This window comes from Plecotus auritus, assembly GCF_963455305.1.
Source record: "Plecotus auritus genome assembly, chromosome: 1".
Lineage (NCBI taxonomy): Eukaryota > Metazoa > Chordata > Mammalia > Chiroptera > Vespertilionidae > Plecotus > Plecotus auritus.
The window spans coordinates 200,297,085-200,314,940 of NC_137770.1; the positions used below are offsets into that span (position 1 = coordinate 200,297,085).

General features: G+C 39.7%; 1 protein-coding gene across 1 annotated transcript in view; it reads left to right on the plus strand.

The window, feature by feature from the left end:
- Positions 1–216: 216 nt before the first annotated feature.
- The window catches only part of RASSF6 (Ras association domain family member 6), a gene marked incomplete at its 3' end in the record, with an annotated part of 47,164 nt that continues 29,524 nt past the window's right edge, over positions 217–17,856 (plus strand). The window contains exon 1 of the mRNA XM_080688361.1: positions 217–309. Within this exon, the coding sequence (XP_080544487.1) occupies positions 245–309 (65 nt within the window). The 5' untranslated portion in view covers positions 217–244. The remainder of the gene's footprint in view (positions 310–17,856) is intronic.

The window sequence follows — 17,856 nt, forward strand, 5'->3', positions numbered from 1 at the left end:
TAAGACACATGGTAAAAAAAAAATATATATTCTCTTTCCTTTTCTCCCCAACCCATCCCTCATTCTCATACATGAAACACTACTTAAACACTCCCCCTCCCCAAATACTTTTACACACTAGGGACACAACAAGAAAATTCAATTTAAGTCAGAAACTGATTTCTGAATGCATTACAGGTGCATGCCATTAATATTATTCTAATGTTTTAGGGTATCCATAGATGACCTCAAAAAGGGAAGAAAGATGACTATGATGCCCCACCAGTACTCTTCTTGGATCTTCGTCAATGAGAGGACATTCCTTACTGGGTAACTGTATATCTGTCTTATATATTATTCTAGTTGCCAGTCATTTGTAGATTATACCCGGCACTATGTCATTCTAAGCATAATATATCATTCACAAGATCAATAATATGAATCACCAGTTGAGACATTAAATAAGTTGAAGAAAGATGTTCCTACAGACTGCTAAACCATAGCTTTTCATGGAACAATCACTCATATTTCATAAATGGTGGTCTAATTTCACTAATGGCTAAATTTTTATTTTAGTCATTGGTACGATTCTCAGGAGCCCAACACAGGGTCTCCTGTCATTTCCTCTCTCTCCCTTGTCCTCAGGACACACTTCATTTTTACTGTTCCCCATTAGGTTATGCAATATATGGCCAACATCCACAGCTATTTTCTTACACATAGCCAATAGCATCTTATGTTGCTTTGGGAAAAATAAAGTAGAGATTTAAAAATTATTAGAAAAAATGTAAGAACTGAACTTCACTGAGCTAGAACATGTCTCACAACAAAGAGAAACAAAGCCAAATAAATGAGAGAGGGAAATGGATGTAAGTGATGCAGGAATTGGAAATAGGAAATCATAGGGAAGAAATATGATCAGAAATGGAATTAAAGCCACTTGGAAGATAGCATGAAGTACAAGAAGTAGGAAGAAGACATTAAGTACAAGATAGTGGATTCATTCCTCAAACACTAACTCCCTGTGGACAGGTACTCTTCTTGATCCTGACCACTTGGCAATGAACCAATCAAAGCCTTTACCCTGATGAGTTTCCCTTCTAAAGAGGAATACAGTAGTCTCCCCTTATGCACAGCTTCATTTTCCGCAGTTTCAGTTACCTGCAATCTGAAAATGTTAAATGGAAACTTCTAGAAATAGCAGTTCATAAGTTTTAAATTGTTCACCAATCTGAGTAGTGTGATAAAAATCTCACCATCCCACTCTGTCATACCTGAGACATGAATTATCCTTTTGCTTAGCATATCTAGGTCATATAGGTTCCCCACCCAAAGGCCACTTAGTAGCTGCCTCAGTTATCAGATCCACTGTCAGGGTACCACAGTGCTTGTGTTCAAGTAGCCCTTATTTTACAATGGCCCCAAAATACTGGATTAGTGATGCTGGCGATTCAGATATGCCAAAGAGAAGCCTTCAGTGCTTCCTTTAAAGTAAAGGTAAACATTCTTAATAAGGAAAGAAAAAATTTTTATGCTGAGGTTGCTAAGATTTATGGTAAGAACAAATCTTCTATTCGTGAAATTGCCTATTTTATAAATTAAACTTTATTAGAGGTATGTATGTACAGGAAAAACATAGTATGTACAAGGTTTGGTACTATCCACAGTTTCAGGAATACACTGGGGGTCTCAGAATGTATCCCCCGTGGATAAGGGTGGATTACTGTACAGTCAGTATGGTAAGATAAATGAGTAATGATATATAACATTAGATGCTGAAAGGTATGAAGAATAAAAATAAAGCAGGAAAGGGAGTACTGAATGCTGGGAGTAGAGAGCAGGCAGGTGAGATTTCATGTAAGAAGCCAGGGAAGTCCTCAGTGAGGAAGTAACATTAGAATAAAACCTGATGGAGGTGCACAAGCAAGCTGTGTAGGTATCTGGCTGGGAGGATCCAGGCAAAGGGGACAGCAAGTTCACAAACCTAAGGCAGGCACGTGCCTGTAGGGGCGGAGGAAGCCAGTGTGGAGAAGTGAAGTTGGAAGGACAGTAGAAGCTGACTTTAGAGACATAATGGGGCTAGACAAGGAGGGTCTCATAAGCCATTTTAAGACTTCGTCTTTCCGGATGAGAAGCTATTGAAGGATATTGAGTACATGGGTGACTGCATCAGTCTGGCTGTTACGTTAAGAGAAGAATGAAGAAGAGACAAGAGTAGAAGTGGAGAAACTATCCAGGAGCTGATAATATTCCAGGGTAGAGATGATAGTGCCTTTGACCAAGGTGGCAGCAGTGGAGGTAGGAAAAAAAAACAAAAACGCTCAGATTCTGGTTACATTTTTAAAGAAGAGACAATAGGATTTCCTGAAGGTTTAGATGTGGGGTGTGAGAGGAAGAGAATAAACAAGGATTATTCCAAGGTTTTGGTTGAGAAAAATGGAGTTAAACTTTTCTGATTTTATAAAGACTTAAATGAACAAGTTTGTGGTAGATCAGGAGTTCAGCCCTAGATGTGTTACATTTGCAAATGAGTAAGATCAGCAAGGGAATAAGTATAAACAGAGAAGATTCCAGATCCAAGGTTGAAAAGAGTGAAATGAAGTAAGAAAAATAGAAAACAAGGTAAGGAAGAAGTATATTGGGTGAAAAGTCAGCAGAATGGCTGTGGAGACTGAACAGAGAGGAAGAGCAGTATATATTTACTATATTACCCATTACATATGTGTCATTCATCATATACATATATGAGTGACACCACTTTGAGATGTCAAGATAACTGAAGCATTGATGGACATACAAGGAAAAGAGGGAAATTGAGGAGTTGGGAAATTTAACTGAAACACTGACAATGAAGGTCAGAGAATATAACCTCTATAGAAAGGTCTTAGAGACTGGTCAGAGATGTTCCTGGTAACAAGATGAGCATTGTTGAGAGGACCTAAAAGATGACAGGTTGGGAAGAGAAAAAGATAAGAAAAGGTTTGAGTGATCTGCAAGATTAGCAGGGGGCAAATTAGTTTCAAGGTAGATAGATGATGGAGAAGGTGGGAGGTTGTGAATAAAAAGTAAGAGGCTCCCAAGAGAATATCAGGAGGCAAAGAACAGGATGAGAGCCCAGGACAGCCCCAAGAAGGACCCCCTACTACATTTGCCTCTTCCCAAAGAAAATTACGGAAAGAAGAGTGGTGTCTCCAAAGACAACAGCCCTAGGCCTGCACCAGTGTTTCTTTTTGCCTGCATGCTTTCTGTGCAGTGTAAGTTTACCTAACCAAGAAAACAAATTTACCACACCAGGAGGAAGGTTCAGAGAAGGAAAAGTACAGACTATAAGAGAAGAATGTACAAACCCATGTACGCATTTTCCTGTTATTCAACTCTACATGACTCAGTTCAGCTCATGAAATCATGTCTCCCACATGCCCCACCAGTATTGCTAAACTACCCTGGGGGCCCACCTCTCAGATTACAACCGCTGAGGTTACAACCATTGTCCCTCAGTTGACTTCAGCTGTGACACAGCAGCTTTGCCTGAATTACCAAGGAAGCAAGGTTCTTTCTCACTCAAACATTTAGACTTGCCCTTGTGATCAGATTAAAGCGCATCAGGTATCAGCTAACTTCAATACACTGTCTCTTGTTTGCACACTCTGGCATCAACCTCTCTTCCCTGACAAACCTCAAGACAAATGTCATAGAGAAGCTCCTATGCCCTCCCTGACTCCTGTCTGCTCTTAGGGCAGTGGTTGGCAAACTGCGGCTCGTGAGCCGCGGTTTGCCACTCTGTTGACTAATGAGTTTGCCGACCACTGACTTAGACTCTCGATTTCAATAATTACAGGCTGTTGTTGTTCCTTGTGATTAAGCCCCTAGGGGTATTCCTATTCTAGCTAATCCCCACCATTTATATGCATGCATTTCTCTTTATCCTCTGGGTTCTTTATTCTCCTGGCCCTTTCTCTAAAGAATAAAGTTTTCTTCCACCTTTCTAGAGCTCCTAGTTCAGTTCTAATGAATTATGTCTATCTCACTATAGCCATGACCATCCAATGGTAACTTCTATCCTGGATCACCACATCCCCTACTTTTGTTCATCTCTCTACAGAGTAGTCACAGAATGAAAATCACAAATTTTAGCCAACATAGACACCCATTCCATACACTGATAGGTAACAAGTCAACTTCTGCTTCTTTTGTAATATTTTATTGTTTTCCAGTCTCAGCTTTTCACTTTCCCCATGAAATACTCCCTGAACTGCAGTAAGATTTTAATTAGCATGTGTTAATTTTTAAAATATCTATTTCCTAATTATGAAGTATGATTGTTTTGATAAATTATTATAATTTATATAATTATATTAATCTATAATAATAAAAGCATAATATACTAATTAGACCAGATGTTCTTCCGGATGACCTTCCAGACAAAGCCGCAGCGGCGGGGGCAAGGCAAAGCCGAGGCCCTTGCACGAATTTTGTTCATCGAGCTTCTAGTCCTATATAATAAAAGGCTAATATGCAAATCAACCAAATGGCAGAACAACCAGTCACTATGACGTGCACTGACCACCAGAGAGCAGACACTCAATGCAGGAGCTGCTCCCTGGTGGTCAGTGTGCTCCCACAGGGGCATTACCACTCAGCCAGAAGCCAGGCTCCCAGCTGGCGAGCACAGCAGTGGTGATGGCAGTCGGACATCCCCTAAGGGCTCCTGGACTGCAAGAGGGCGCAGGCCAGGCTGAGGGATCCCCCCGGAGTGCACAAATTTTGTGCACTGGGCCTCTAGTATAATTATAAAACAGAAAATATAGAAACATATAGATTGAAAAAATAAAGATTATCCATAACCTCAAAACCAAGGAAAAAATATATACCAGTACTATTTAATTTGTCAGATTCCATGTCTTCTAATGATTTTATTTGCCATAGTTGAAGTCATACTGTATCTTGTTTTACACACCTGGCATATATTAGAAATATTTTTATTTATTATTTAAAAATATTTCTAAAGATGATTTTAATGACATAGCATTCAATGATATAGAAGTATCATAATATAATCATTCCTTTAATTCTGACCTTCAAGATGGCTCCAATTTTTTGAATACACATGAGCTATTTCACAGAAGTGGAATTACTGGATCAAACATATATATATATATATAAAATATCTAATGTTATTGCTACAAAAATTAGCTTTCTAAAAATCTTTGATGATTCTTCTCTCACCAGCAGCTTACATCTCCTGACTTGTTTTTATTGTTTCATAACAGATGATTTCCTGATGTAGAATGTAAATCCTTTGAGGGTAAGCCCTAAGCATCTTTTGCATCCTGTTTCCCAGGTGGGGTAACTGGATGATTATAAGTGAAACATAGGTAATTGACTTTTATTTGAACATTTATGGGAAATATCAGAAAAATATAATTAGCACATAAAATTTTTGATTTCACAAACATTATTGCTCATGACAAATAAAATCGTACTTAAAAGTGGAGTCAATTAGAAAAACATTGACAGCAGATGATACTTGGGGTTAGCCAAAATCATGAAAGCAGTACATGATTAGTTTGATAGCATAGCCACAGCTCTCAGCCAGAATGTATTAATCACTTTCCTACAAAATAACCTTAAAGTCAGCACTCTATAATAATATTTACCTTTGAAAATATTTTTATAAATACTTTCTAATTGTCAGGAATATAAGAGGAGAAAGAAAGCTAACAAAATTTGAGAATATTATAATTGCCCATTTTATAATTGGCCTGCAGTAAACTATGTCACAATGAAACTATATATTTTGGAGGAGGATATTTCCAAAGAAGGATCTGTGATTCTAGTGACCCTTATTTTATGTCATATTTTTCATTGACTGAATTAAGGTTTATAGTTTATCTTTTATAACCCAGAGCCCCTTTCAGACCCTACAATCCATGTATTAATTGGAATTCCAGATGATAAAGTAAATACAAACACTTGACGTAAAGGTATCATTTCTCAAAATGTGGTGCATGAGCCATCTGCCTCCCAATCAGATGCTTGTTAAAAATGCAGATCCTGGGTTCCACCCCAGAACTATTTAGGTGATTCTGTTGCATAGTGAAGTCTAAGAACCACTGCTCACAGTAGGAAAGGATTAAAGTCTGAGGACTGAGGACCACCTGAAATAAACAGAATTCCTGGATCCTGGGGAAATCTTTACAAAGTAGTGGCCAGAAATGATAATAATATCCCTGACCACCTATGATATCCAACACATCACAAACCTGGCAAACACCTTCATTCATGTATTCACTTAACAAATAGTGATTCAGCTCCCACTCTGTACCAGTCATTGTTCTAGCAAACAAGACAGAATTACCAACTTAGTAAGGGATTTTTCTTTTTCGTCACAGAAATACATAAAAATAATGGAAATTAATAGGAAAACAGAATCTGCTGGATGGAAATTTGGTTAATTTAGCAAATTTCATAAGAACGACATGTCATCAATAAAATAAGAGATTTTAATATTAATAGCACAGTAATCAGTATAAAATGTATGCCTTACTCCTGGATGAGAATTCTCTGAGCTTAGAAACTTCCCTGGGTGAAGGGTGTTGGCATAAGTTAGCTTCACACTCACATGACTCAAGTTCCAGGTGCTGTTTCATTGCCTGGGGTCATCACTCTGTTGCTTCACATGGTAAATATTCTAAGTGAGCTGAGTTTTAAAAAAGAATGGTTCCATGTGGTTGCTCTTGAAGTACTTTTATTACAGGTTCTAGGCTGAATTCAGGGCACTTCAGAGGTGAGTAAATGCCAACCCCCATGCCTGAATAAATTCAGTTTTAGAATGCAGGTCAGATTTCATTCTGGGAACCTGTTAGACTTTTTCTCCTGTTTAGGAACCTAATACAAACCCTTGCAGGCCTGTCCTGAGTAAATAACTTTAATTCGCATGATGTAGTAAATTTTAGCAGAAAGTGCATTATTCCAAACAGTTTCTTTTTCCAAGCATGTTGGCCAGTGCCCTTTGCTGAAACAAAGGAACCAGCCACCTGCACCTCTGAGCACAAGTCCAGCACAAAGAACCAGTGTTCAGAGGCTGCTCCTACCTGGCTGGTAAAGCCAGAGGGCAATATTTGCCCAAGTTCACGGCCAGGGCCTTCTCTTGAGCAAAGGAACTCGAGTGAACACTGCGTGCCCCAGCGTGTCCTGCAGGTAGGTTTATGAAGAGAGAGCACCACTTTCCCGAAGTCCACGGGACTCCTGTCTCTAGTAAAGGATGAGGAAGCCAGCCCTCTCAGACACATTTTTGTCCGAGTCAGGATTCTAAAATAAGCCAGGGGCAAAATGTTTCAGGCGTGTTTAGGACCATCATGTTAAGAATGAGAAAATTTTTCTATGTGGACACAGTCTTTAAAATTTTATTTTAAAATTCTTATTATTTATGTTTGATGATCTAGCAAAAACAACACAAAAAAAATTTAAGGAGAAATTGGGTACCACATCTGTTACTATGTCATGAAAAGGCCAATAAAGTCCCCCCAGACATGTGAAAAATGTCATATTTAAGCTTTCTTTATCAGATATTTTTCAATTAATATATATTGTCCACAGTCATTAAGCATATCAATATGATTGTTGTTCCTAATAAAATTGATTTACTCTACATTTACCTATTTCATTACTTCCATCCATTAATCAACAATTAGATCATCTATCTGTCCAAGATACATTAAAAATATTTCTTATACAAAGGCCTAATAAAATAAAAATATAATAATTTATGGAGTTTTCTTTAATTTCTGGATATGTTAGCTACACTGGTGAAAGATGTTTTTCCCCTTTAAAAATAGGTCAGGGTTTAATTTTCTTTATTTTATTCCCTAAACAAATAATTACTGAGACCATAAGCCAGATGTACTAGAAGCTGGGGTATGGAATTTTGAGTAAAAGCGGACAAGGGCAATCTCAGGCTACAGATCTCCAACTTGAGCCTTCATCAGAATCACTTGGAGAGCTTATTAAACTAAAGATTGCTGGACCTAATTCCCAGAGTTTCTGATTCAGTAGGTCTAGACTGCAGTGATCATTTGCATGTCTGACAAGTTCCCAGGTGGTAGGGAGGCTACTGGTCTGGGAATCATACTTTGAGAACCACAAGTCTTAAGGGCTGATAACAAACTGAGGGCAAGTGTTCTAAAGGAAAGGAGCCCAGATTTAGGAGAGAATAAGGACCTAGGCTAAGTAGGGGCAGGTTCCAGAGATCTGAAGGAGGAAGGAACTAACAAGTTTAAGGGACTGAGGGGGAAGCATTCCTGACACTGGGAGTCAGCCCAAAATCTTTATGGCCAGAGGGAGCACCATTCCATCAAGGGAAAGGTACCCAGCGTGGCTGAGGTCCATCCAGGTCACAGGGAAAACATCTTCTGAAAGGAGGCTAAAGAGGAGGAGAAACCAAGCAGGACTTTACCTATTTTGATAAGTATTAAGGGGTTTTATCCCAAGAGCAATGGGAAACAATTAAGAATGTTAAACAAAATATATGATGAGATATATTCTATATACTCTTTATAGAGTGTGGAGAATAGTTGGAGGGTGCCCACAAGAGAAACAAGGAGCTTGCTTAATCTATATTTTTTAAATGTAAGGAAATCCATGGTCAAAGTCAAGACCCCATTACAGAAGGGGGAGGTAAGGAAAGCTCCTGATGTTAGCTCACACTCACAAGGACGGCCCTGAGGATCACTGACCACCTGTTGTGTATCAGACAGTCTAGTAACAATCCCCTAGTTCCAGAGGCTGAAAGGCATATCAGTAAAATAACTAAAAGACTTCATTAACAGAATAATAGATATCATTTTCCCCATCAAGGGGCAGCAGACTGTGAAGTCCAGGCAGTCATCCTGAGCAAGCACAAAACCCCCAGCTGTTCATTCACAAAGGGTGTTATTTTACAGCCAGCTTCCATCTGTTGCAATAATGACTGGTGTTGCGTGGCGCAACTGTGTTTACTTTTCAACTAGTTTTTTTTTTTTTTTTTAAATCTATTAAGGCATGTATTAGAAACACCTGAAATGGAAGTTTAGCTCATGGATAAAATGAGAAGCAAGATCCCAACAAAAGTTAGATCCCAATCTCATAGCTCCATTCCCTCATCTCTGTACCCAGCCCCACAGAAAATCCAATCAGCTCCACCTCCAAAATCCAACTGCTTCTCACCATCTAGTCCAAGCCACCATTATCTCTTTCCTGAACAACTGCAACAGCCTCATAATTGGGCTACCTGCTTCCACCTCCTGTCTCCACAGTCCATCCTCCTCCAGAAGCCAGAAGTTTCTTTATAATGTATGTCACAGCATCTCTCTTGAAGCCTTAAAGTTCTATTGCTGAATCCTTACCGTAAGGAGTCTCTAAGGCCCAACAGGAGCTGGCCTGGAGGACCTTTAGGACCTTATCTTGAACCACGCTTCCCCTTTTCTCGCCATCAACCATGCCACACTCAATCCCACATATGGGATGTGGCACTGTGCCGCTTGCCTGGAACATTCTCCTTGACTCTTCACAGCTGTCTCCTTTCCTTCACTGAGGTTTCAGTTCACTGGTAATATTTCGAGCCTCCTGATGGCCCTTTCTAAAATGTCCTCTCAGTGCACTGCATCACATAATCTTGTGTCATTATTCTCATAGGATGTATCCCTTTGTGAAGTTAGCATATCTCTTTATTTGCTCTTCTTTTTTCTTCTGTATTCCTTCTATATGGCAGGGTCCTCATTGATTGCAGTGCCCCCAGCATCTATTACATTGTCTGTTACATAGTAATTCTTCAGTAAGTTTTGGATGGTTATGAATGAGTGTGTGTGTGGGGGGGGAACAGGAGTGGTTAATCTACCTCAAAAACTGAATTGGGAACTTCGTATTTAGACTTCACATGTGTTACCCTTAAATACTGATTCATCTACATCAGGGCTTCTCTCTACTTTCATGCACATACAAATTTCCTGGGCATCTTCCTTAAAATACAGATTCTGATTTCTAACAAGATGTCTCCTAGGTGTTCTGACACTATTTGGATAGGAGTCGCTCTTAAATCCCATGATAAGCGGAATAATGGCCTCTCAAAGATGTTTACATTCTGCTCCTCTGAAGCTATGACTATTTTACATTACAAGGCAAAAGGGATTCAAGACTGTAGATGGAATTAAGGTTGCTAATCAGCTGAGAGGAAAATAGAGAAATTATCCAGGTGGGACCAATATAATCATAAAGGTCCTTTAACATGGGAGGGGAGCTCTTTGAGAGAAGTCAGTGTCAGAGTTTTCCTGGTGAGAACGAGTCAATGGCCATTACTGGCTTTGAACATGGAAAGGGGAGCCAGAAGCCAAGGAATGTGGGCAGGCCCTGGAAACTGGAGACAGCCAGAACCTTCAGAAGAAACACAGCCCTGCTGACTGCTTGATTATAGCCTGTGAGACCTGCATTTTGACCTAAAGAACTGTAAACTAATATATATTTGTGTTGTTTAAAGTCACTGAAGTTGTGGCAATTTATAGCAGCAGCAATAGAAAACTAGAACAAACCTTTTCCCAGGAATGTGTGAAGGAACAGTGTTCTCTTACCCCTTACTTAGTTCAGTGATGGGGTGGGCGGGGGCGTGCGGAGAAGAGCAGAAGTGTCAGTGGGCCAGTTACATATAGCTATTTTAGTGTTAATTGGAATGGCCACCTATTTCAACCTGCAATCTGCCAACAGAAAGACTTCCTTTCCCCTAAAAGAATAATATCACATTGATTCTTAGCACCCTGAGAATAGATTTCAGAGTATGATCCCTAGCCTAGCAGCATAGAATCACGGAGGAACATGTTAGAAATGCAAATTCTCAGGACCCATCCCAGACTTACTCAGAAACTTGGGGGATGCCACTCACAATCTGTTTCAACAAGCCCTTCAGGTGATTCTGATGCTAGCTCCAGTTTGAGAACCACTAATTAACAAAAGCATATGTACCACTGTGTTTCATGCGGAGCATACATACAGAGATACACAGCTTTTTTTGTAGCTTTCACAATATATTTTCTTAGGCACTAATGCATGTGATAACAGAAACTAAGATCTGACATGGAAGCAGCTCACTGCAGCCACCAACTAGAATAATAACTCATAATTTTTTTAAAAAAAATCTTTAGAAGCTAGACCATAAAGGGAAAAGGAATAGATAACCTCATCTGAGGTTGTTGGAAAACATTCTAGAGTGTTAAAATAGCAAATATTGATATTTACCCTTATAAACGGATTCTCTTAAAATCAGATATCAGACGCAAAGCACATTCCTGTTTTCTTCAGGAAACCAGCACTTTGGTAAATGATACAATCCCCCTTTGTCTCTTTCTTTTTATGCCCTATTCCATGTCTTATCTAGTGAGATTGCTCTGAGTAGTTAAAGCTGTTCTCTTAAACAGTGGAGTTTGCACACATTTTAGGTGTTTTGTTTTGTATCTGCTGACTATATACATATATAATTGATTTCAGAGAGGAAGGGAGAGGGAGAGATAGAAACATCATTGATGAGAGAGAATCATTGATTGACTGCCTCCTGCACGCCCCCTACTGGGGATCCAGCCCACAACCTGGCATGTGCCCTGATTGGGAATCAACTGTGACCTGGTTCATAGGCTGATGCTCAACCACTGAGCCTCACTGACCTGGCTCAAGTTTCTTCTTAATACTGTGAAATTACTCCCTAATCTTTAATATTTTTGCTCTTATCAGAGTTCTAGGAGTTGAGGAACTGAGAAAAGCTGACATTTCTATCCACTGATGGCTGCAGGGCCATAATGAAAAGATGAATAGCCCAGAAAATATGAATGTCATAAAATGGCTGAAAGCAGCTAGAGGGTGGTTATGTGGTGGAAGCGAGATAGGTCTGGTCATATTACCTTATTGATTAGATTTGGATTCCATGAAATCCCCAGATTCTTCTCTCTCCCCCTCTCCCAATGTTAAAATTATCAGCTGTCAGCACTGAAGAGGGAGTTGGGGCCTCAAGATAGCACTGCTTGGAAGAACAAACAAATCACAGGTGCCCTCACCCCAAACAGCAGCAATAATTAAGGCTACCTTGGCAAAGTTGCTAGAAATGTTAGAATCCCTTCCTTTTCCAAAGGACAGCCCTTTCAAAGGAAGGCAGGATGAGATAGGCAAATTTGGAGCTCCCTGTTAATTTAGGCTTCGCAGTTTTTACTTCAATCAAGATAGTCCTCCTCTTTCCAACTTCTCAGTTTTCATTCTGTAGAACCAATCCTCATTTGCAATGGAAATGTGAATAACCTACTTTGCTAACTGGGGAAGGTCTTCATGCAAAGGTTGAAAGGTTTTCTTTCCTCATCATTTGAACCAGGAGATGAGGCCAAAGGCAAATAAGACCTGGGGCTGGGGCTGGGGCCGCTTCTGGAAGAGGGGCTGCAGAAGTTTGCAGTGTTAATTCCAGGATTCCAGTTGACAGTAATGAAGGGTAAAGTGGGTTAAGAGAATTCTGCTCCTGCTTGCAGATGTCAGCAATATGGAATGATGATTTGTCTTGTCAAGAAGTTTAATGATAAGCCTGTACTTATTCTCTGTTCTCCTATTTTCTAGTGCCACCTTTCCCCAAACATGGAGGCATTTACTTATGTTTTTATGGAAGTAAATTTATGAAAATATTATTAATTAATTATGCACATATTATATAGAGTTTGGTAGGTGTACAGAACTACAGCATCTAAAATTAAAAATTCGACCTTAATTCCAGCAAATTCAATTTGTTACTTTTCCATGTTTAACTCCTAGTTATTTTATAAAAACACTAGAGGCCCGATGCATGAAAATTCGTGCAAGAGTAGGCCTTCCTTCTGCCGGCTGCCAGCACCAGCTTCCCTCTGGCACCCAGGACCCAGGCTTCCCTCCTCCAGCTGCTGGCAGGCACCCAGGACTCAAACCCAGGCTGCTTCCCTCCAGCCCTGGCTTCATCTGGAAGGATGTCTGGAATGACGCCTGGAAGGACATCTGGTCTAATTAGCATATTACCCTTTTATTATTATAGATACAGTAAGTTTAAATTGTTTTTTTTGAACCTGACATGAAATTGTTCATGTCATTGCTAAAATTTAACATTATGAACAAAATCAATAAGCGGGTGGGGGGAAGGGACTTTTTAGGAGGAAATAACCTGTATAAGAGAGCATTTTAGTGTTTTTATTCTGCCTTGGTTTTTCATATCTTTGCAGAGACTCTTACATGTTTGAGGTTCCTGCTGTTAAGGCAACACTCACAGCGGAACTTTTCCTAGTGCTGTTGCCTCCATGCAGTTCAGTGGCTGCCTGATTTGAAGCCTGAATATTTTTAGCAAGACTCCGAGAGGCAGAAGTCACACAAACTCAGGAAGCACAGCCATGGCCAAATGTGTCTTTGGTGGCTGCGCGGGCTGTATTTTTCTCTGAAGTTTATTTTGTGTCGTGTGGCAGTCTCTGAAGTGTGTGTTGAAATACAACATACAACACTATTTCTGGCTTGCCTTCAGTGAGTCCAAACTGTAAAGGTTACTTAGTAAAGAATGGGATAGGGTTTTTTGGTTTCCAGGAAAGGGATCTGATATCCACTTAATTATGCCATGAGTCATTAGTAAAACAAGAGAAAGAACTCTTATTACAACTAGTATTTGACATCCATTCTACCTATTCATAACTCACTTCTGTACATCACGCCATCCAATGTCCATGCATGTTACAGTTTTATAAAATTGTTTCTTCCGGGCAGCTAAATAGCGTGATAAGATTGAGGAACTCATTTCTTGCTGTCTGTTATTCATGGCAAACGTCAGATTGTGGGTAATTTCCATCTGCTGAGCAGCTGCAATTCAGGCCACAAAGTGCAAAGTACACCTAAGCATTTTACAGTTGATCCATTATGACTCATTAAAATTGAGCTGGGAGCCTTAAAGGAACAGGGACCCGGGGCTCTCCCCTGCATCCTTCCTCTACACCTGTCACTCCATGATAAGTCTCTCTCTGACTAGCACTCTTCCGGGAGCTGTAATGAATAATTCTGGGTGTCCATCAGCATCTATCAGAATCCCCTCTCTGCCCTGCCAGTGCGCGGTGCCTGCTTCTGTCCTGGGGAAGCTTATGATTCTGTGTTCATTTAGTCCAGCTTACATGGAAGTTTGCCATCCCTTAGTTTTGTAAAAATACAATCCAGATGATAGACTGTGTGATGTTTTCTAAAAGAACATCCAGATCTTAGAAAATCAATTTCTTATCTGTCACTCATAAAGTAGACAGGCTGTTTGAACCTTACATCTACTTCCTGAGTATCCTTACGGCTTCTATACACCAGAGATTTATAAACTGAGAAGATGGGATATGGAATCCATTGCTTATCACTCATTTTATAGCTTCATTAGGGCCTGAACAGTGGTTAAGCATTCTGGTTTGGGCTGGATGAATTCTTTGGGGGCTGAGAGGGAAGGGTGCTCTTTTGAGGGTTCCATATATAACATTTAAGTGTACCCTAAAATCTATTACAATTACCATTGATAAGTTACAGTGTATCTTAAATCAGTGTCTCTTTTCCTGACTAGGGACTGCCTAGGTAATGCTTGGTGATTACCTTTGGATTTCCTAAACCGCATAATCCCTATACTTATTCTAGGTCCCTTTAATGCTTTAGATCCTCCCATATATGTGGGGCATCTGGCACCTTTCCCTGGAACATAGCCTTACTCCTGTACCTCTGCCCCAGTACTGTTACAATGGTCCTACTCCTATTGCTGCATCTTGTCCTGTCCTGAAATCTGTTTCCCATGAGTTCCCTAGTGGCCCTTAGCATCATCATGTCTCTTTCTTGCCAAGAACCTTCAGTAGCTGTCCATTGCCTGCAGGGTGAATTCTAAGCCTCTTAAAATGGTTCACGAGGTTCCTGTCTGCTTCTTCCGCTCATGGCTCACCACTCCCCATTTTCTGTGTTATACTCTTAGAATCCCAACTCTTTGAGCTTTCTGCACAATAATTATAGAAAGAGCTACATGGCCTTGTTGTTGTTTACTTTGCCTGGTAAGCTCATCACACTTTCCTGGTTCAATGCTTACCCTCCCATGTTTGCTGTAGATCTTCTATTCCTCTAAGCTCTTACCCATCCTCAGAATACGACTGCAGCCTCATGATTGTGCTTACACAGTGAATGAATGAATGACCATTACTACAGGTCTTCTGTTAGGGCACAGAATTTGAATCAGCCAGCAGAGGATCAATAACAACTCAGCTCTTTGTGCCCCATTGTTTCATCAACTGTATAAACAAATCATCTTCAAAAGTTCCTCTGGTCAGGTACATAGTGTTAAAATGTGATGATTTTTTAATACTGTATTTGGAATGCACTCCCCATTGTTATTGTTGTTCACCTAACTTCTGAATTTTCTTTGGTAATTCCTTGCTTTATTGCACCATTAACTTACCTAGTTTTATGTTAACATTATTTTACTGAGCTCAACTCTTCTCCCACACTCCAATATCCTTCAAAGTGCCATCAATAGTCAGCAAGATCCTGCCTGTGGTGAAAAGAAGTATGGAAGACTCCTGAGGTATCCAGTTATCCTGGGTTACACATGGCTGATAGGTTGGCCGGCTTTCTCTCGATAGAGCCAGATAACACATATCTCAGGCTTTGTGGGCCATCTGGTTTCTGCCACAAGGACTCAACTTTGCAGTTGTTGCAGGAAAGCAGCCACAGACAACAAGCCAACAAATGAGCGTGGCTGTATGCCAATAAACCTTTATTTAAAAGAAACAAATGGCCCAGGACTATTGTTTGCCAATTCCCTGGGTCATTTGTTTGCCAATCCTCTGAGTTATTTCTGTGGAGGAAGGTTTAGTCAGATTTTGTTTGGGTACAGAAACATTTTCCAGATAGCTTGTTCCCAGAGAATAACCTTTCTAATTATACATAGTCTTCAGGTAAATACTTTGGAGGATACTTGTACTTTACTTTATTGTGCAGTTTTATCAGAAAGAGAAGCTGAGGGAATAAGGTTACGTAAAAATTCATTGCTTTCATAACAACTCTCACAGCTCAGCATATCAGGAATTGCATCCATCATGAATCAGAAATGTCCATATGCTGTCCTGACACTCAATAATGAGAGCTGGAAAAGTGTTTGTGGTCTTAACCAGGACTGCAATTTTTAGGAAATATCCCACAGCAATGACTCCAAGGGAATAAAATCAGTGTGCTCAGTAATACTTAGAACAGAAATATTTATGAACACTTAAAGTATAAAGTAAACCAGTTGGGAAATGGAATGATATAGCATACAGGAATTCTGTAGAAATTTTTCTTTTTTCAATATTGATATGAAAATTTTCTTTTTTTCTTTTAAATATATTTTATTGTTGATAGTATTACAAATATCTCCCATTTCCACCCCCCCTTTTACCCCCTCTTCCCAGCCCCTACCCATACCCCAGGTCTTCACTGACCTATTGCCCATGTCCTTGGGCTATGCATATAAGTATATAAGTTCTTTGGTTTATCTCTTCTCATTCCCCCTCTTTTTTACAGCTGCATAGTATTCCATAGTGTAAACATCCCACAACTTTTTTATCCATTCATCTACTGATGGGCACTTGGGCTATTTCCAAATCTTAGCTATTGTAAATAACACTGCTGTGAACATAGGGGTGCATATTCTGTAGAAATTTTTTATGTGGTGATTGCGCAGAGTGTATTGATTCTTGGAAATGGGCACATGAAATATGACACAGAAAAGTCAAATGGAAAAAGAATGTTTATTCGATCTCAAACATGTAAAAATTAATATACATGAATTCTGTTGTTCAATATTCAGTATTTATTAAATAAGAACATACTATGAGCAAGTCTCTGCTGTAAACACTGAGAAGACAGCAATAAATAAGACCAAAATTTCTGCCCTCATGGCGCCAAAATTCTTATAGGAGAGAGATATGTTCATATTTTAAAAACCCTTTTCTCCTTTCTTTGGTATGTCTTGTTTACTTAGGAATAAAAATTTCTCCAGTCATTTTCTGAGTTCTTACTATGTGCCAGGTCCTCTTCCAGGCACATGAAATACAATGTAAACAAAACACACAGGCTTGCCCATTCTCAGGGATCTATATAGTCTAGTGGGGGAGACAGAATATAGGACAATATTATAAAAACATATATTCTTATAATATGTGGGTATTTATTAATATATAAAAATATATAATTACATATTACTAGAGACCTGATGCACAAAATTCAGGCAAGAGTAGGCCTTCCTTCCCTCGGCTGCTGGCACCAGCTTCCCTCTGGCACCTGGGACCCGCGTTTTCCTCTGGCAGGCACCAGGGACCTGGGCTTCCCTCACAGCCCTGGCTTCGTCTGGAAGGATGTCCAGTCTAATTAGCATATTATGCTTTTATTATTATAGATAAGAATATAAGTAAAATGTATACAAGTTTTGATGGTGACTAAGGGACAGAAGCAAGGAGGAAAGCAGTACATGAATGTTTGAGACAGCAAATTTCTAGATTGGATGGTCAAGAAGGACTTCTTGAGAAGATGACTTTTGAGTAAAATTTTTTTTTTTTTAAATGAGCATGGTGTCAGGGGAAAGAGCGTTCTGGCCGAGGGGTCAACAAATACAATGGCCCTGAGATGAGAATGTGCTGGAGTGTTCAAGGCACATCAAGTTGGTCAGTGACTGGGGTGTAGTGAGTGAAGGAGAGAGAGGTGGGAAATGAGGCTGAAGATATAACAGCAGACCAGATCACATCTGGCCTTTGAAGTCATTGGAAGGATATTGGCATTTTTCCTAATAATGAGAAGTTTTTTTTAACAAAAGAGAGATATGATCAAGAG